The sequence below is a fragment of the Amblyomma mixtum genome, chromosome 10, assembly GCF_055824585.1.
Source record: "Amblyomma mixtum isolate Tamu chromosome 10, ASM5582458v1, whole genome shotgun sequence".
Lineage (NCBI taxonomy): Eukaryota > Metazoa > Arthropoda > Arachnida > Ixodida > Ixodidae > Amblyomma > Amblyomma mixtum.
In genome coordinates, this window is record NC_143021.1 from 46,856,190 (window position 1) to 46,876,294 (window position 20,105).

Genomic DNA, 20,105 nt, shown 5'->3' on the forward strand with positions numbered 1-20,105 from the left:
CTCAGCAGGCTAAATTCAAAAGCGAGCATTCCAGTGCATTATTCCTTCGCTCTGGTACGCGATATCGGCGAGACCAGAGCGGCGATATCGGCGCGATATTGGCGAGCTTATAAAGATTGCTTTCAAAGCCATGTTCGGCAGGAAAAACCCACTTTATGGTAGACGTATGCAGGCGAAGGGAAGCAAAATTATGAAGTTTACGCTTGCTCTACAAGTATTTTCAGCATATTATTGAAACTCTTTGGGAGCTGTATCGGCGCTTGGAGTTCATAGTCCGGAACCTCAGTGGGGTAGGCTGTCGGAGAGTTCTCTTTTAATCATATGATCCGAGATGGGCAGAGCTGCCTCCCATCCCTCATGCATTGGCTGGCGATATCAATACCCTGATTTGCATTGCGAGTCAAGTAGCCGAGGATGTATTGCTGTCTTTCCTGTCATTGAAAGTGCTGGTATGTAGCTTACAAAGGTATAATTCCTCCACTTTGTCTAGTGTTTTATCCGAAAGATAGTAGACACCACGCGATAGTCTTAAATGCTGAAGTATGTCGGCGTATTTAGTATGAAAGAAGCCAATAGCCACAGAAACCAAGGGGCGCAGGGGATTTTTTTTATTTATTTATTTATTTTGTGGTGTTGATCAATTTAGAATATTACTGAATATGTTATCGCTTAAAGCTGATTGATTAGAAAAGCAGAAGAAAAAACAACCACATGCCGCCGGTGGGATCCGAACCCACGACCTCCGAATTACGCGTCCGGTGCTCTACCTCTGAGCTACGGCGACGGCTGTCAAATCTTCTGTTTTCGGGGGTATTTATGTTTACAAGTAACCTAACCTTGACAGTGTTAATCAGCGCTACCCACGTTCATAAGAGGCGGACGTAGAACGTCCTGAGTTACCGCAGGTGTGACGTAGAACGTCATCGAACGGAGAGGGTGGAAGCTGCGTGAGAACCCTCTTATGCTTCCTATGGCGTCAAGGCTGCCAGAACCGAGGCCCTCGCTAAGCAATTAAGCAAACAAGGGAAGGGGAATGAGGGGCTCGTTACAAATATGAAAGAAGCTGTTGCCTTCTTTCATATTTGTAACGAGCCCCTCATTCCCCTTCCCTTGTTGGCGTATTTAGTAGTGGGGTAGGGGGCTCTACGACATCCGTGTTGGGTGCTCGGGAGAAATGCTCAGGCTGACGCGCGTGCGCACTCGTTCCCAGAGATGTTCTGGGGACCAGATACCCATACATGATGCTTATTTGCGGGCTGGTAGCTACGCGTATAGTATCTTACTGGAGCTTAGTTGATAGCGCTGTTGTCCTAAGCCTGAGGTAATTGTGATACGCTGTCTGCAAATCTGTAAGAATGTACAGCGACGTAGTGTATGTTGCAGCTAGGGCAATCGCCACTTCTTCCAACGCCAGTGCGGAAGAATGGGTTAGAATGGGTTGGATATAACCGCTGCTTCTTTAGGGTGACAAAGTGGATTCCAAGAGAAGGCAAGCGTAGCAGCGGGTGGCAGAAGGTTGGGTGGGTGGATGAGATTAAGAAGGTTGCGGGAATAGGGTGGCCGCAACTGGCGAAGGACAGGGTTAACTGAAGAGGTGCTGGAGAGGCATTTGCACTGCAGCGGGTGTAGTCGGGCTGATGATGATGATGGTGATGCTTTTTAAAAAGGGTTGGGGTATTACTTTTATTACTCCTTTACAGGTATGTTCGGAGGAACGTGACTAGGCGTCCATTGTGTGTGCAGTGTACCCTGGTTGAAGTGCTTGAACAGCAAGGATCTGCCTCATTATTTGGGTGCCTCGCACCCCGACAGAGATGATGTTCTGCTCCCATATGGGCCATACACTGAGCTCGCCTGAGTCGTTGTCCCCGCCTGCTGCCGTGTACAAGTTTATTTATTTATTTATCATCATACCCACAGCGCCATTGGCTGGCATTACAGTGGGGGGGTAGAAGAAAAAGTACACAAATGCCACCGCGTGCAGGTGGTTACAAAAAAAAAGATAACAATGAGATAGAAAGAACACGGAATTATTATACACAAAAAAAATGTCACAGCATGGAAGAAAATGAATCATTTGATAATATGGACACTACTTCCTCAGGCAGCTTGTTCCATTCCGAAACAGTTTTGGGGAAAAAAGACATTTTAAAAAGGTCAGTCCGGCACCTGTATTCTTTAACTTTAAGTGAATGATCTCTACGTAAAGACACGTAATCAGGGTTGGCTATATATTTGGTTCTGTCTATTCCAGTTCTAGAATGAAATATATTATGAAATAATTTTAAACGCAGTACTTTCCTACGTTTTTGAAGTGAGTCCCAACCCAAAGATTTTTTCGCGCTCGTTACACGAAAATATCGCCGCGCTGCTTCCCCTGACTTTGATGAGATTCAGCGTTCCCTTAGGCTTGATTATGATGACTCGGTCCAGCTTGTCGAGACGAAGCTTCGGAGGAGGCTTTCAGCGCTTGACATGCGTGGGCGGCGTCTGCGGTGGTAGCGTAGCAGCTGCCCCGGTGACGTGGGCTTTTCTCCTTTCTCCCATGCCAAGCGGTTGTGGCGGGCTCTTGCGCGCTCCAGCTCGTCTGTTCAGCGCTGGATATTCGCTTCCGTAATCTTCTCGAAAGCCAGGGTTTTCGCCCGTGGCATGGTGGCGAATTGCATCTCCTCCGGATGGTATCCCGTCTAGGTCGTCATGGTTTGCGGCTTAGACAGCATATCGAGCTGCGGCATGAATCTAACTCGAAGGCTAACTGTTACGGTTAGCTCCTCGCTTGACCCGCGTGGACTTTAAATCATCTTGGAGGAAGAAAGGCTTGGAGATTAACTGGAAAAATAAACCGCTTTGCAACCCAATTGTGTAATTTCAGAGAATGATGCTATCTAGAAAGAGGTGGTCGCCTCGTGGTCCTGACAGTGTCCGGGAACAAGTCCCAATGGTTTTGTAGCATTTCGGTAAACGGCCCGAAAAAGTGGCATAAATTCGGTGGAGCCGACGTGAGACACGTCCGCGCTTCCAGACGGCTCGTAGAGCTCCGCCTGCTTGCTCCACAAATCGTCAATTTTAGTGACAGCTAGCCTGAATTTTGTGCGCGTTGTTTGTGCTCTTTTCGCTCCTTCCTTCACGCCCTCAGTGAGACTGCTATCGCACCTTCGTTTCCTTATGTTTGCTTACAATCACTTCGCTGTGTGTCTGTCTGTGGCGTCGGCACAATAACGGCGCCCGCGTCTCGTGCAGGGCTGTGAATCAAGAATGAAACCGCGTCAGCCAGGACAGGTGATGATTCTCTCTCTGCGTTCTCCGTTGCAGCGGGGACAGGGCTCTCACTTTTAATAGCAGACACTGTTGGTGTTTGATTCCGGCTGAATCAGCACCATCGTCATCATCAGGCTGACTACGGCCACCACTGCAGTGGGCAGGCCTCAGCCATATCCCTTAAATTAGCCCTGTCCTGTTCTGCCTGTGGTTACTCTCACCCCACAAATTTCATAATTCTTGATTTGCCACCGCCTGCTATGTTTGCAACATCTATAAACACAGCCCTTTGCCCTTAACGCCCAACGGTCGTCTTGCTTTCGCATCACATGCCCTGCCCAAGCCCACTTCTTACTTTTGATTAAGATTGGATATAATTAACCCGCCTTGGTTTCCTCACCCACTGTGCCCTCCAGCCTCGGAGTACGCAGCAAGTTCGGTGAGCAGCTGTGCAGCATCAATCAGTGAAACACACTGAATGAAGCAGCTTTGACGTTCCTCGGCTGCATGTATTCAAGCGCTCACCTCAAAGAAGTCCACGATCACTGGACACGTCTGGAAGAGCAGAACAGTAGTAACCGTGAACACGAGGAGCAAGTTTCCCAAGAACCAATCTGCGAGCGGGAAAAAAGAAAGCGCAGAATGAAGTTTTTGGAACTGCTGCTCGGGCGCAGCCTTAAGACACGTACAGGACACGCATTTTTTCCACAGGAAGTTCTATATAGTACTTGTAATCACTTTGGCATTCCTGAAGGAGGAAACACGAAATACCACTGACAACGCAGAAAGAAGAGTTGCAATTTCCAGCAGACGATGCCCCAGTGCCTTAAACATCCTTAGGGATCCCCTGCTAACAAGTTTTCTTAATGAATTTTCGCTTCCAAAGCAGCTGTGTATGTGCCATGGGGACGCCTGGTCTGGATTAATTTGAACTGGTAGCTTGAGTCCTGAAAAGAGGAAAAAGAAAAACCGCAGTAAAATACAGAGTGTTTCATCTAAGATTTTACACAATTTTTAAAAATAGGTTTCCTCAATTACAAGAGCGTTTTTTTGACATACCATTCTCAGGAGAATAGTGCATCAGAATATAGCTGAAACGTGCTAACTAGGAAACTGGTTGACTAATACTGAATAGTTAAATTTTTAACTACTACCGTTACGCTCCTTTAGGCTCCTTAATAATTGAAAGGCGTGTAGCTCACCGTATGTAATACCCATTTCAGTTATCAGAATTTCGAAAACGCGGTTAGTCTCGGCGCTGTGGGCTAAGAAATATTAAGGCGAGAGCGTTTAAGGCCTCATACTATTGTGACGATGGAATGTTAGCAATTGTGTCCGCGTTTCGGCATCACTAATTAAAAAAAACTGTGTCGAGGCTGGGAATTGAACCATGGCCTTTGGCATTAGAAGTGGAGACGCTACCACTCCGTCACGAAGGTGCATCTAGTGAATTCAGTGGATTCATAAATAAAATAAAAGAAATAAAAATAAAGATAACAAAAGAAGCAAAAATAAAATTATCGTGAAAAAAAATAAGAAAAGTAACAAAAATAGAGAATACGAAAAATTAAACGAAAATAAAAAGAAAACAAACCGTACGCCAGGAAACGCTTTCGCCTTGCAGCACTTTAGAGAGCCGAAGTGCCCCCTGAATTTTAGCTACATCGCGTCGAAATGCCGATTGCAGGCAAAGCAGCCTCTCCAGTGCCTGTGAACCCTCCAAATAGCCGAAATTTGTTGGGCCGCAGCGCCGACGGCAAGCGTGTTTTCCAAGCTCTAAAAACTGATATGAATGTAACTTACGGTGCGCTACGACCTCTCAACTATTAAGGAGCCTAACAGCACTAGGTACAAAGTTAACTGTTCAAAATAAATTAACCAGCCTGCTTGTAAGTACGCCTTAGCTGTATTCTGATGTACCACGCCCTTGACAATACAATGAGAAGAAAGCTTCCTAACTCGAGAAGTCCTTTTTTTAAATCGTATAATACCTTAGGTGAAACACTCCGTAATCGAGGCGAGAGCTAAACAACAAATGACATACTGCCAACATGGCTTTTGGTGGCAATACGTTACGATATCGGTAAATTAAAGCCAGAATTTGTGACCCTTGGATGGGAATGGAATATACATGATCATCCCATGCCACTTTTTCTTTCAACATAGCACCCAGTGTCCTGAATGTGGGTACTATACTTTAATGAAGAATAGTGACGCAAATGTATTTTCTAATAAGGGAGTAAGTACTCATTGGCATCCACCCAAGCGCAGCCATACGGCTACAAAGCAAAGCTATACAGCTTTCTCAGAAACTTCGCAGTTAAAGAAAAATTCATCCTGGTTCGGGGTTCGAACCCGGGACCACCGCTTCACCGGAGCAGTCGCTCTACCAACTGTGCTAGCCGGGACGGCTTATGGCGGGGCGAGAGCGAATTGATCAATAACTCGAAGTGAAAACAGTGTTGGTCAAATGTTTAGAGGAATCCCCCAAGGTGGAGTAAATTTGTAATAAGGGAGTAAGTACTCATTGGCATCCACCCAAATGCAGCCATACGGCTACAAAGGAAAGCTATACAGCTTTCTCAGAAACTTCGCAGTTAAAGAAAAATTTGTCCTGGTCCGGGGATCGAACCCGGGACCACCGCTTTTGTGTGCTCATCAGAAAAAGATACTAGTACCGTCAGCGTATATCGCGTTTTGCGCAAATAAACGCACGCGGTAGAATGCTGCGCAGAACATCGCCGGGCTTTAGGAACTGGCAGAGGTACGCACCTGGCAAGTCATGTGCCTGAGCACGGGGAACAAGATAAGTCCTGCCAAGCCCAATTGGATCTAACGACAGTGATCTTTTCGCATCACGACCAGAAGACTAAGGAAATCATCGAAGCCTATCGTATTGCTAAGACAAAGGGCTGTGTCAGTGAGGCTTCAATTTTGCTGTCGGAGAAAGAACGAGCGTTTTTAGTTAGTAGCTGCTAATCTCTTTTTCTGTCTTGTTTTTTTTATGGATCATTATGTTTTCTGTGACCCCTATTTATTCCCAGCATTGCAATAAACGTGTCTTGTTGCTAGTAAGCGCTTGTCGTGTGTGTTCTTTTAATTTCGTCTCGGTCTTGTTGCGCTTTGAAACCCATCATGAATACTATGGTCGTTATGCACGCAAGGTGGGCTTCAGATGTGAATGAAATGCTTTTTAAGTTTGTTTACTAATGGTTTTCCTGATACGACTACACCATTCTGCTTGATAACACTAATTTTATTACGACTATTTTCAGAGAAAAAGGTTTCTTAATTTTTTCCACATCATCTCCATCCGACTTTCACGAAAACTAAACTGGTTAGTACACTGCCCCTTTTTTTCTGACTCAGGTTATTTGCTCAGCCGATTGTGTTTTGTTTCGAAAGCCTTCAAATGATTGATCTCTTTTGTTTTGATAAATTTCTGATAGACTTACGGTTTTAGTAATTTAAATATAAGGTGAAGTTTTAAATCACGTAATGGCACGTTTTCATAAGGTCGTGGTTTATACATGAAATCCAATCCATTTTTGTCTCGCACCATTTGGAGTTCCACGTCGACTTCCTGTTCTCATGTAAGATTGTATCGGCTCTGGCAACCAGGGTCCTCAAGATTGGCAGCCATGCTGTGCAAGCCAGCCAGCCGAGTTGCTGACATAAAAGGGCAAGCGCCCAATAAATGCCACTGTTACTCTGCACCTGGAGCACGGCGGTTGTCTGCGTCGCATGCTATCTTGAATGACACAAGGTCACGCCTTCTTAAAGACATGTTCTCTCGTTTGAGAAGAAGGTATTAATAATAGTAATAAACTTTATTCATGCAATATTTACATCCTCGTATAGGCAGACCAAAGCCATAAGAGGGCTTGTAGAGTGTCGCCCGGCAGCAGCGACAATCCAAATGCACAATTTATACAACAGCGAACGAAACACACAAAAAAGAATACATACCTAAGTACACGTGCACTGAACTTGTGCACTAAAATAAAGAATGAATTGATTATAGATACCAATGTAAAAAACAAGGAAACGAAAAGAAGATAAAAAAATATTTCGCTAAGGGGGAGGGAAGAAGAAGAAAAAAGAAAAAATAGGCAGAAAGTTTAAATGCTGTTTACAGTTACATTTCTAGCGATAATATTGCGTTTCTTAGCTCTGTGCGAGAAGTTAAGGAGAATACATACTCTGGCAACTCATTAAAGATAGAAGGAATGTGATAGCGCCTCATTGCTTCCCCAAAATGAGTGCGGACTCTTGGCACAACATACCGCGGAATGTGTCTTAGAGGCTTGGGTTTTATTGTTTCAGTTTTGTAAGGGCTGTCCCAAAAGTGTTTTAAAACTACAACTTGCTTAAACAAATTGTCAAATGAGGGGAGTTTCGTGGCTTTAAACACATTTCCAGTCGTTGCTTATCGGCTTTATAAAGGACACTTTTAGCCACGTTTTTCAGGAGGCTATTCACTCTGCTTTTCCACATGCCGGAACAGTTATGGAAACAGCAGATACCATACCTTAGCACGCTATAGCCAAGGGCATGCGCTATGAGCTTTCTAACTGAAAAAGGCATGAACTGCTTAATGTTGTAGAGTAGGCATGCTACGCTACGAAGTCTTTTACACACATATGCCATGTGTGTATTCCAAGATAAGTCACTATTAATATGAATGCCGAGATATTTCACACAAGGAACACATGTAACAGGAGAACAACAACAAGGTGAACAATTAGATGCATGAAGAAGAACTGAGCAGTCCGACGGCACTGTTTTGTGAGGGTTGTGGAAGCAAACCAGCTTCGTTTTAGCTGGATTAATTTGTATTAAATTGGATTCACACCAATCGGATATTTTAATAGCATCATCTTGGAGCTTGGAGACTACAGTGATACAATCCACATCATTTGAAATAAGCAACGTATCGTCAGCATATTGATGCAGTTGAGAAGTCGCGATAACATAATGAGCATCGTTAACATAAAGGTTAAAAAGCAGAGGAGCTAAAATTGAGCCTTGCGGGACTCCACATTCAAGGCTGACAGATTTGCTTTGAACACATCCCAACGAAACTATTTGTGACCGTTCAGACAGATAGCCCTTTAGAAACGATAGAAAGGGACCTCTGAACCCGTAGGAATATAACTTAGTGGTTAATATTTCATGATTGACTGTATTGAAAGCCTTCTTAAGATCAAGGAATAAACCAAATAACACTTCGTTTTTGTCTAAACTGCTATGAAGGGAGTCCGACAATTTTTCTAACTGCACTTGTGTTCTAGAGCCCGATACGAATCCATGTTGGTGCTTGCTTATTATATTGTGCTTCATTACAAACGCATTCATAACACTCAAGACATGTTTTTCTAACACATGAGATATGCAAGAAGCGATGTAGATGGGACGATAGTTTGTAATTTGGTTCTTGGATCCCGCTTTGTGAAGAGGAACGACGCGTGCTTGCTTCAGAGAGCTTGGCAATATACCGCTCTCAATTATCCCGTTTACAATATAGAGTATAACACGTTTCAACGGCTTGAAGTTTCTATAAATGTCGTGTAGGTATAATCCATCCATCCCGGCGCTTTTATTGTGCTTAAGACTAAGGATAATGCTGAAAAGATCTGGTTCAGTCAACTCGGAAAGAAAGGCAGATGACGATACCTGACATGGTGGCAGAGTTGTGCGTATATTAACCACTCTAATGCGTTGTTCTGTAGAGAAATAATTGTTAAAAGCATCTGCTAAGGATGGCGTTATAGATCCAAAGTTAGGCTGAATTGAATCCTTCATTGGTAAGCGTTGTTTTCCGCGCAGCTCGTCGACTAAAGACCATGTTCTGCCCATACTGTTCCGTGATTCGCGAAATTGGTTTGCGTAGAATTTGCGCTTCGATAAGCGAATTAATGCATTTACTCGGTTTCTTACTGTACGAAATTCTGCTCTAACATTTTGATTGTTCGGAGCTGCACGACATTTTTTCCATAAGATTTCCTTTTCCTTGATCACCGATAGCACTTCCGCCGTAAGCCACTGGTAACCGGTGTTCCGTTTTTTGATGACTACTTTCTTTTGACAATCTTCTTCGAAGTCCTTGAGCATTAAGATTAAGTTGTCGTATGCTGCGTGTATACTGTTTTGGTGTATGAAAGAATCCCAGTCAAAAGAAGCTATCATGTTGTCGAATCTATTCTTATCAAGAATTGTGGCAATATGCTTAGCAGAAGTGCAAGATGCCGGGCTAGTTGGTAATCCATGATGAAATAACAGCGCAAGGAACGGGACGAAAACACGAAGGAAGAAGACACAGACACGGGCGCTGACTAACAACTGAAATTTTATTTCGAAGCAGGACACATATATAAAGTACAAAGAGGGGGGTGTGTCCAAGGCGATCCTGCACAATCACCGAAACAGTGTAGTCACGTCCAAGGGTAAAAACGATAAAAAGGTGAAAAAGCCGAAAGAAAGACAAAAAGCGATAAAACCACGGTGTAAGAGGCCGGGACGGAAGTAAAAGCGATGAAAACGATGAAAACGGATATCCACATAGCCAAAAGGCAAAAAAAAACAGCGTTAAACTAACGGTGAAAAACGGGACTAAAATCGCGGCACAAGGTGATTACCAAAAAAGACAGAGAGGGGCATTTAAGAACAAGATTAAACATTTACCCTGCCCCTAAGAAAGTCCAATTCTTTTTGCGACAGGCACAGGGAGGGTGCACTCACACATTGTTCTTTTGCGTTGTGGATTTCGAATGCTTCTACGATTTCCCTGGATATCCTATCCCGTCCTCTGGCAAGAACTGTGCAGCGATTGAAATCTGGGTAACAGGTTTCGTCCGGATCATTACGTTTGCACTTTTTACAGTGCTTGGCAAGGTGCCCAGAAATTGCAATATTGTCTACATTATTCCTGTGCTCTTGAAGCCTAATGTTGAGGCACCTGCCTGTTTGGCCAATGTATCTCTTCCCACAGGATACGGGCAGAGAGTAGACGACGCCGGTTTTGCAGGGGACGAGTTGTTCCGAATGAGTCTGCCCACACCCACGGGCGATCAGAGGTTTGTTCACCTTCGGGCATAGGGCGGAAAGCTTGTTTGGCGCTGAAAAGACAACGTCAACCCCTGAACGTTTCGCGTCCTTTTTGAGGCGGTGGCTGACCTCATGAATGTAGGGCATTACGACCACTCTTCTATTTTCCCTGTTGGACGCCTCCTGCGCGTCATGTCGTCCTTGTTTCTTGGCGACGGACCCGGCCACGGACACCAGAACGTTCAGGGGATATCCGGCGGTTGACAGGCGATCGACCTGGTTGCTGAAACTATCCTGGAAATGATGTTCACAGGACTTCTGAAGCGCATTTTGAAAGCAAAGTCTTACTATCCCTCTCTTAACGAGTTTTGTATGGGCAGACATAAAAGGCAGAATAGCTTTTTTACCCCTGGGCTGATAGGACCAGCAGGTATGCTGGTTAGAGAAATGCAGTCGCAAGTCCAGAAATCTGATTGAGCATTCATGCGGTGTTTCATGCGTCAAAGCCAGAGGAATACATTGGCCAAACATAGAAAGAATTTCGGATACCATAGGGTTAAATGCTTCGTGGCTGCAATTCAAAAGGACGAGATAGTCATCCACGTAACGAAAAATTTTTGCTACGCACGTATCAGCGATCCTGTCATTCAACATCCTATCGTATCTAGCAAGGAAGAGTTCGCTTAGGATAGGTGCTACGCAAGAGCCTATGCAGACACCTTGTTTTTGTATATATGCATGTTCACCTGACGTAACATAGGAAGAATTCAGATAAAATTTCACAAGTCGTAGAAAATCACCGATGGACAGGCCTACTTCGTTCTGAAAATTCACGGCTCCGAAGGTGTCGATAGCTTCTTCAATGCAAGACAGCAGTTCTCTGTGCGGTAAAGAATAATATAAATCTTTGATGTCGACCGAGAAGGCGTTTAGGTTGCGGTCATGTTTAATACTTAAAAAATCTATAACCTTTTTTGAGCCATCGATCACAAATGGGTCATCGACGGTTAGCAATTTTAACTTGTCTCTAAGAAAAATCGCGAGAAATTTCTGCCATGACTCTCTTTCAGATGCGATTACACGGAAAGGTATTCCAGGCTTGTGGGTTTTAGCGGAAAAAAACACAGATCCACTGAGACGACTCGCGGTATTAAGTTTACAAGCCAAATTGTCCAGTTTTAGGGACTTACATAAAGCCACGGCTTGCTTTTTCACCTTGGAGAGGTTGGCGTGGTTCCTATTGAATGCAGTCTCGAGGGCGCTGGTGGCTCTTGAGCTAAATTCACCTGCGGATAGTACGGTAAAGCCACCTTCTTTGTCAGAAGGGACCAGAAGTAGTTCATTGTTTCGGAGATAGTTGATGGTCTGATGCACAGGAAAATTTTTGGAGAATGGCTGGTACTTGCGGAGTACATCGACGCCTTCCGAGATGCATCTGGTCTTGTCACTATCGGGTGCTTTCTGTCCAACCATCCGCACGAGCCCGAGAAGTTCTGCGGCGGACTTTTTTGGTTCTATGGCAAATTTTGGGCCTAGGCTGAGGAGGCTTCTCACGGAGTTCGGTAAGTGAACGTCACCCACCGTGTGCACAGGATTGCGAGGCCTTGATGTCTTCTTTGGTAGCCACGTCCGTAGCGTGAGCAAGAATCGCTGCCAGATGAACTCAGCAGTGCTGTGAAGAATGCGAAGACATTCTTGACACTTGCCATTTGAGGATTTGGAGGCGCTCAATCGTAGGAATAAGGCGTCCTTGTAGAGACGGCGTTGTCGTTGCCACTCTGACCTCAGGAGCTTTAACACTCGAATGCCGTGGCCGGTCGAAGGTGCGAAACCACCAAATAACGCAAGGACTTCAGGTGGCAGTATTTTGTGGCGGATACAAAAAGAAAAAGTCCGGGACTGGCAGATCGCGTTGGCGGTGAGGGAGAGGAGAAAGTTTGGTTTACAGGTGAAACAATTAACAGAGCCCGAAGAACAAGAGATGAAGTTCAGAAGTGCAAGATGCCGGGCTAGTTGGTACTTTGTACTTTGTACTTTATATATGTGTCCTGCTTCGAAATAAAATTTCAGTTGTTAGTCAGCGCCCGTGTCTGTGTCTTCTTCCTTCGTGTTTTCGTCCCGTTCCTTGCGCTGTTATTTCATCATGCTTAGCAGGCCTGACTTGGGGATCGCTGTCCCTAGTCATGCGGCATGCAATAAAGTAGTGGTCTGCAAGTTTTTGTGTGATGATTGCGCCTGTGGCAGAAGAAAGATTAGATACGCGAATATTGACGTGGTGAATGCATGTTCTGGTCAGAATATTGTTCACAAATTCGTCTCTTGTTGGCTCCTGAATGAGGGCTTCAATACCGCAACCTGCCAGCATGTTCTAGTAACTTTCAGCAGCAGACCGTTGGGGTCTAAGTATGTCAATGTTTAAATCCCCTATTATACACAGGTTACCGGTGGAGAGCTTGTGGGTAATGGTATCCTGTAGTTCAGTAACAAAGCTAGGCACACTCTCCGATGGTGGACGGTAAACTACAAGTAAATGGGCTGATACACTGCTACGCATCACATCGAATGCCAAAACTTCCGCAGCAGTAGAATTGACGTTGACCGCAGAAACAGACAGAGATTTGCTGAAGTAAACGCCTATGCCGCCACTTCTGCCAGTTTTACGCGTAAAAAAATATTGCGAAAAGTCAGGAATGTGGAAATTACTTGTGCAGTCATCGGTAACATTTATTTCGGTAAATGCAAATATATCAACAGTATCAAGGAGTTGATGAGCGATTATTCTAAAATGGTCCCCGTATTTCCTAATACTGCGAATGTTAATGTGTAGAATCGTAATTGAACCACTGGGTGCAGGTTGAAATGTGTCAGCAAATGTATTAAAATCGGGAAATGACGCCATTTGAACTGTAGCGCTTATGTCATATTATCAATATCAGATAGGGATTCAAGATCCCTAACTTATTTCTCTCTGCGAACTTGACTAATAACTGTCCCTGCTATCCGTAGCACTGATGCAATAGTCGCCTGATGCAATAGCCTGGTCTCCAGCCTGTTTCTTTCCTATCTTCGGATTGAAGTCGCCCATCAGTACTGTATCTGAACCAACACGTGTCGCAAGAGAAGCAGCTCACACTGTAGACCACATACTGACCACTTATCCGGATAGCTTAGAATCCCTTACGTACATTCGGGGACAAAAGTCTCCGGACCACGTGTTCCCCTTACGAAGTTGATAGCTCTGCCATTAGTAGGCGGCTGGAGACCACACTTGTGGAGGTAAAAGTTAAATTTTTGTTCTTTGATCTCCACAAGTGCGGTCTCTAGCCGCTGTTTAGCAGCTGGCAGACCTGCCCATGTAGCCACCTTATGTGGAGCTCCGTTCCCGACGGGAATTTCTATGCTCAATGGACCGAGAGATAAGTACCAGCAGCTGCCTCATGACAGCTTTCGTATTCCGTAAGCTTTCTTCAAGGTTAGTGAACAATGCTCCGGCACGCGGTCCCCACAAGACGTCGCGGAACACGCTGAAACCACCCTAAGGATGGCGTTCGATGCTGAGTGCCATTCTTCGCAGAGGCGGCTGGCGCTCTTACGGAAAACCCGTTGGCGCCGACGTCGCACAGCAGCAGCGTTGAAGGCAAACGAATACTTCGCGCAGTGGAGATATGGTCTTGGCACGCTGCCCTCTGACTGCTGCACAAGATGTGCGAGCCTAACACTTTTCTCCAACCATAAACCACTCTTCGAAACCCCCTTTCTCAAACGGAAAGAGGGACACTAATTCATGGCAGCAGCATCCAAAGCAATCTGGACCAAAATCAGACCAGCTAGGACTGATAATCCGCAACAGCACGGGAATTATCAATATTTAATTGTTCATCTTATTGAATGGATGGCCCCCCTCGTGAATATAAGCGTTCGGTGCTTGAATGGAATGCCTGAAGTGAGAATAAAAATATTGCCGTCCGTGTAAAGAGCGCTACCGAGTAGAAACATAATTTACCATAATTTCGGTTCACTAATCTACGCTTCCCTCGGACGGATTCAGTTATGTTTTCCAATCCTTTAGTACAGAATACATGAACATATTTCGTCAGCACTGCGAGTTTTATGCTCTGCGGCTAACGCGGATTCTTCGTTATATTCTTGTTCTCTACTCTACTGCTCCCCCCCCCCCGCATCTTGGATTTGGAAGGATGTGCTGCGCTTCAAAAATTAAAAGGCAACATAGCATAGTTATGAAAAACATTGATACAGGCGCAAGGTTCTAGCTTACAGTTTGTCCAGAAGGGTCTCTGGAATGGCGGACCGCTGGTGACAACCAGGGCTGTGACGAGGTACTGGTAGCAAGTCAGGAAGAACAGAACAACGGTGTCCCAGTAGTCGTATACGTCTTCCTCTGGGTCGTGATTCGGGTACTCGTACCTGCGCCGGTATCAATCAAAACTTTTGCTCGCCGTTGACTTAAAATGTGTATTTACACTGCAGGGAGATACTACAGTGAAACCAAAACTGCCATAACCAGAATGGCGTACATTATACTTCACAACACAAATGACAAGTGCACAGCGTAAAGCTAAAAATGAGAGCACCCTTCAGCTCGACGGGAGTTTCAAGTTTCGCTTGTCTCTCTAAGGCAACATAAATAAGTAAAAAAACACTAGATACAGGGAGTAGAGAAGGTACATTACTGTGAAGAAGAAAAAAAAATAGTGCCAACTAACAGTGGCGAAAAGCAATGAAAGAGCCATGTAGATGCACATAAAAATAAAGGAGTGATTTTGGAGCATTTGCACACGCAAAAATTAACTGAAATCGGCGAGCAAACGATAGCAGCAGCAATTACAGTTTGCGATCCTCTACTCCCCACTGCTCTCGGCCACGCTTCACTTAAAAATGACAGGGAAAACTTGGAGGCACCGCTACTCTCTTAGTGGGACACTGAGGTCTTCTTGAAGTTCGCCTGCATTGTCGATTTTCACGAAATGGACGTCGTCCTGCTCTGCTTTTTCATTTGCGGCATTCTGATAGCTCGCCGGGGCATCCAGATCCCAGGTAGCACATGACAGCGGGCCAATATTGGAATACCTTTGGCAAAGCATGGCCGTCAATAGGCCCAGAGTTCCCAACGAGTTCCCGACATTGACTGCACCACTCACTGCCGCATCCAGTGATGGCACTGGTTGTCCATCGCTTTCCTAGTACTGAATGTGCAACCACAAAATCCTGGCTATCGTGGCCCAGGTTAGCCAGAAGTTTCCCACTCTTTGCCATTGTCGGTTGTGCCATCACAAAATCCTGGCTATCATGGGCGAGGCTAGCCAGAATTTTCCTGCTGTTTGCCATTCTCGTGCCATCTTAAAACCATGGCTATCACGGGCCATGTTAGCCAGAGTTCCCCCGCTGTTTGCCAGAATTGACTGTTCTGTTTAAGAAAACTGTCTATTTTATTAATTAATAATTTATTTATTTAATTATGTATTCACTTATTCAAGTTACCTACATCGCCCTGAGAGGCATTATTGTAGGGGGGGTAAGTACATTAACAGTAAAATTTAATGCAGCAAAATAGAACAAAACGAAAAAAAAGTTACAGAAAAATGATAAGAACTTCCAATAAAGACAACAGCATTCTGATTACACCCGAGATGCCTTCAACAAAAATTGTCAAAAGGCGCCTTCAACACAAAAAAAGTGTCATTTGATTAAATTTTTGGATTAAAAAATCACTTTTTTTTATTCGCTCAAGGAATTCACCGCCGCTGTACGCAGCTGGTGTTTGCTTCATGGAGATCGCGATACAAACGTAATAGCTTAGTGCAAGTGCATTCGCTAAACCGAATTTGTGCGCAGTTTCGGCAACGTCCAGAAACGAAGCAATCGCCTCGTAATTTCGAATTATGCGTTGTGCTTGTGAAATATTAGGCGGGTGAAATATTAGGCGCACGCGGACACGTGCTAAGCGATTCCTACGCTTCCGTACGTCGTGCTCTGTGATCGCGCCTTTCCCGTGTTTTCTGATTTGCTACTTCCTTCCTTTTCTGCAAATCGTAGTGTTGGAAATTTGTGTTTTTGTCCATTTTATTCTTCTTTTGCGTAATTTGCATTGCGAGCTATATAGCTGTTGCTCACGTCTTTGCATATTTACGCGCAAGTTTTTTTTTCTTTCGAACATCAACCTGATTGACGAAAACCATCGAAAGTAGTTGCGAACCGCAATTCAACATGCCTTTGTTTGTTTTTCCTTTTTTGCGTGAGTCTTCCACACCAAAAAAGAAATTCAGGATTCTTCGACAACCAGCGAATAAATCGACTGACAACTGGCGTTACACGCATGTTAACCTGGCCTGTTTGGCGCATGTACGGGGCATCAGCGGTGAGACAGGCAGACACTCTGGCCTGTGACACTCAGATGACACTCTGGCAGCAGCGGTGACACAGGAAACATCGTTCTAAGCCGCACTCCTGTTTTTCACAGGTTGGTGTCTTTCCCTGTACTCTAAGTAGTTTTCTGTCATTGCTTCGTATCCCTGCTGCTGCCAAAAGTGTGTATTTTGCTCTGAATGATGAGTGATGATGACTGCTTAACGTGTGTAGCGTGCAATGTAGAGGTCGACAGTGAACATTACCTAAGATGTAATGAGTGTGAATACGTCTACCACTTAGGAAAGTGTTGCGGCACCTCAGAAACGCAATATATTGCAATGAGGGAAGTGACACGAAAGACATGGCGATGTCTGACATGTCGTGTTAGCAAATCAAGAGGTAATGCGAAAGGAAAGCACAAGGCTGACGCAGCTGAGAGCAGTGTTGCGCAGCAGAATGAGGACAGGCCTGACATCAGCTATGTCTTATACGACATTCAAGAGAAGCTCAGCGCGTTCATGTCATTGAAAGACACTGCTGAAAACATTGAAGCATCTGTACAGCTAATGTCGGATAAATACGACAAAATTCTTGCTGACACCGCGCGTCATGACAATGAGATAAAGGACATCAAGAACAGAGTCCAGGCGCTAGAAGCAAAGACAGACATTGCGTTGCCGTCCGTACAGGAGCAACTGAATGATTTGGAATGGCGGAACCGCAAGCTCAACCTAGAAATACACGGCATCAAGGAAACAGAAAATGAGGACCTGCTAGCAAAATTAAATGATGTAGCGCAGTCACTGGAAGTCACACCCCTCTCGAAAGCAGATATTGTAACAGTTCATCGACTGCCGTCTAAGCCAGATAAGACGCCCGGTGTTATCGTACGGTTTGCTGCACAAGACACGCGGGACGAATGGTTTCAGAAAAGGCATGCGCTAAAGACGTCTGGAACTTCAGTTTACATTCAAGAAAACTTGACTAAGCATTGCACAGCTCTTCTTTGGGACGCGAAACAATGGGCGAAAAGCCACAACTTCCAATATGCATGGCACAGGAATGCAAACATCTTTTTCAGGCGGAAAGATGGCAAGAGTGCGTGGCGCGTCAAGACAATAGGTGACCTGGCAACGATAGAACTGTAGTTTCCAGGGTTGTTGTTTGGTTAAGCGGATTCTTATTTCTTTGAATGTCAGGTGAATGTTACATAGATCCAGATAATATACGCAACTTTCTTGGTGCAGGTTTCCAAACTTCGTTTAAGGTATTTCACGTGAACACGCCGTCGGCAAGAAATAAAAGTACTTTACTAGACACATTTTTCAGTCAGTCAAGAATTCAATATCAGGTTATAATGTTCTCTGAAACTTGGTACACATGTGATATGGACGCCTACAGACTTCCTGGTTACAATGCATGCAACTTGAACAGAACATACAGTCGTGGAGGGGGTGTATCCTTATTATTACATGACACCATAAACTATGAGGTGCTGCCATCTTTTACACTTTGCACTAGAGATATAGAAGTGCTGTCAGTACTTTGCGACAAAACCATACTGGTGACCATATACAGGCCACCAGAAGGAAATTATTAACCTTTTTTTGCGTTTCTCTAACGTCTTTTTACATATGTTAATGAGAATAGACTTCATGTTGTCTGTGGCGGTGATTTTAATCTTAACATTCTTACAAATTCATCAGCTGTGAAAGAGCTCAGTCTTCTACTTAAGACACATTAAATAAAAAATACCATTAAACTACCCACAAGAGTTACATGCAGTTCTGCAACGCTAATTGATTTATTTCTAACTAATTACCAATTAAACCAAACTGTGTCAGGAGTTATGGTTTACGGCTTCAGTGATCATCTTCAATTTTTACATGTGGTTTGGTTTGGTTTATGGGGTTTAGCGTCCCAAAGCGACTAAGGCTATGAGAGACGCTGTAGTGGAGGGCTCCGGAAATTTCGACCACCTGGGGTTCTTTAATTCCAATTTTTATATGCGTTAAGTTAGGTAGAAAACGAATAAACACAGCGCGATCTGTCTTGTACAGTCTAGCCCGTTTATAACGAAGCCACTTATAGCGAAATAGCGGTTATAACGAAGGGATTTCAATTTCTTATTCCCATTTTTGCATTTTCAATACATTTTGGGTCCGGTTTTAACGAAGTAAATAAGAGCGCGTCAGCGGATATAACGAAGAGATTTAATACCAACCAAAAATAATCTGCCAATCAACACATTTTTCCGTCCTTGAGGCGATTTTTTCCGCGAAAATAAGAGAAAAATTCGGCTGACGGCGACCTTTCGTGGCGTCGTCTGCTCTCCTGCGGAGCGAAAGGTTGCTTCACTGCATCGCATGGCACGCCGGTCTCGTGTTGCGCCGTCCTTGAACGGCGTCACGGCGTAGAGCGGTAGAGCATGCCGCGCAGGGAAAAAAATGTAAAAAAGAACAGAGGCGATTTTTATGCCAAGCATACTAGCCGCACAACCGAGCTCTTCCTTGCTGCGCCGCGCACGGCCGCGTAGCTACCACTTGACCTACATCGGCGCACCATGCGATATGACGTCACAACAGCTGCGAAAGCTGGGGCTCAACTTTTGCGCTCGCTTGCGGACGCGAGCCTCCACCGGCGGCCTAACTCCCGCTCGTTCTGCTAGGGGTGCTGACGTCACAACAGCTGTGAAAGCTGGGGCTCAACTCGTGCGCTCGCTTGCGGACGCGCAGCCTCCGCAGCCGGTATGCTTCGCATCCTAGGCTTAACCATAAGCTAAGCCAGGCCATTTTTTGTTTTGGATGACGTCGCAAAGAGCGGCCGTCTTGACCAATCGCGGTTCTCTATTTCTCCCAGGCAGTCGGCGCCACGGCTGGACTGCAGTCTGCAGGAGGTGTGGCAGCGCGCGCTTTGTTTTATGTCGGTGCGGCGGTGCGCAAGGCAGGGAGAAAGCGCGGCAGCATTGTGCATGTTGGAAGCGTGGCTCATTTTTATCGTTATCGCGGATCGTTGTATGCTGTTTATAAGGACAGAGTAGCGTGTCAACAGCCATCGCAGCTGTTAACACGCTACGGATGTACCTCGGGAGTCCGGAGTTCGACCAGATCTTTGGTTCGCAGTCGGATGGTATGGAAGCCGCAATCCTGAAGTCCGCACTCGCGAAACGTGTTCAGGGGACGCTGGACGACTTCTTTCAGCGACAATAAATCGGTATGCCGATGTTTGCATTTTTTTTGTAGTCCGCATATTACGAAATAGCGGATATAGCGAAGTGATTTCCGATTCCCGCCGACTTCGTTATAACCGAGCTAGACTGAATCAGAAAATTTTGTCTTCAAGTTTGATAAGGTTTCGTCAGGATCTACAGAACGTCAATTGGTCGTATATGGTAATGCTGTAAACGCAGGTGACGCTTTTGATTTGTTCCGTGA

The 20,105-nt window shown here is 45.0% G+C and overlaps 1 protein-coding gene across 18 annotated transcripts in view; it reads right to left on the reverse strand.

Annotated features, from left to right (window-relative positions):
• The window catches only part of LOC149325704 (polyamine-transporting ATPase 13A3-like), a 783,814-nt gene that overhangs the window by 99,950 nt on the left and 663,759 nt on the right, over positions 1 to 20,105 (reverse strand). For 15 of the 18 annotated variants that reach the window (XR_016286322.1, XR_016286321.1, XM_089563621.1 and 12 more), the window contains 2 exons: positions 14,582 to 14,730; positions 3,784 to 3,872 (listed from right to left, as the gene is read on the reverse strand). Coding sequence is in view for 15 of the 18 variants with exons in the window: in XM_089563621.1 (XP_089419747.1) it covers positions 3,784 to 3,872; positions 14,582 to 14,730 (238 nt within the window). In the remaining 3 variants the exon portion in view is untranslated. Of the gene's footprint in view, positions 1 to 3,783; positions 3,873 to 14,581; positions 14,731 to 20,105 lie in introns of those variants that run through there. The other 3 variants (XM_089563632.1, XM_089563631.1, XR_016286323.1) reach the window with 2 other exon arrangements.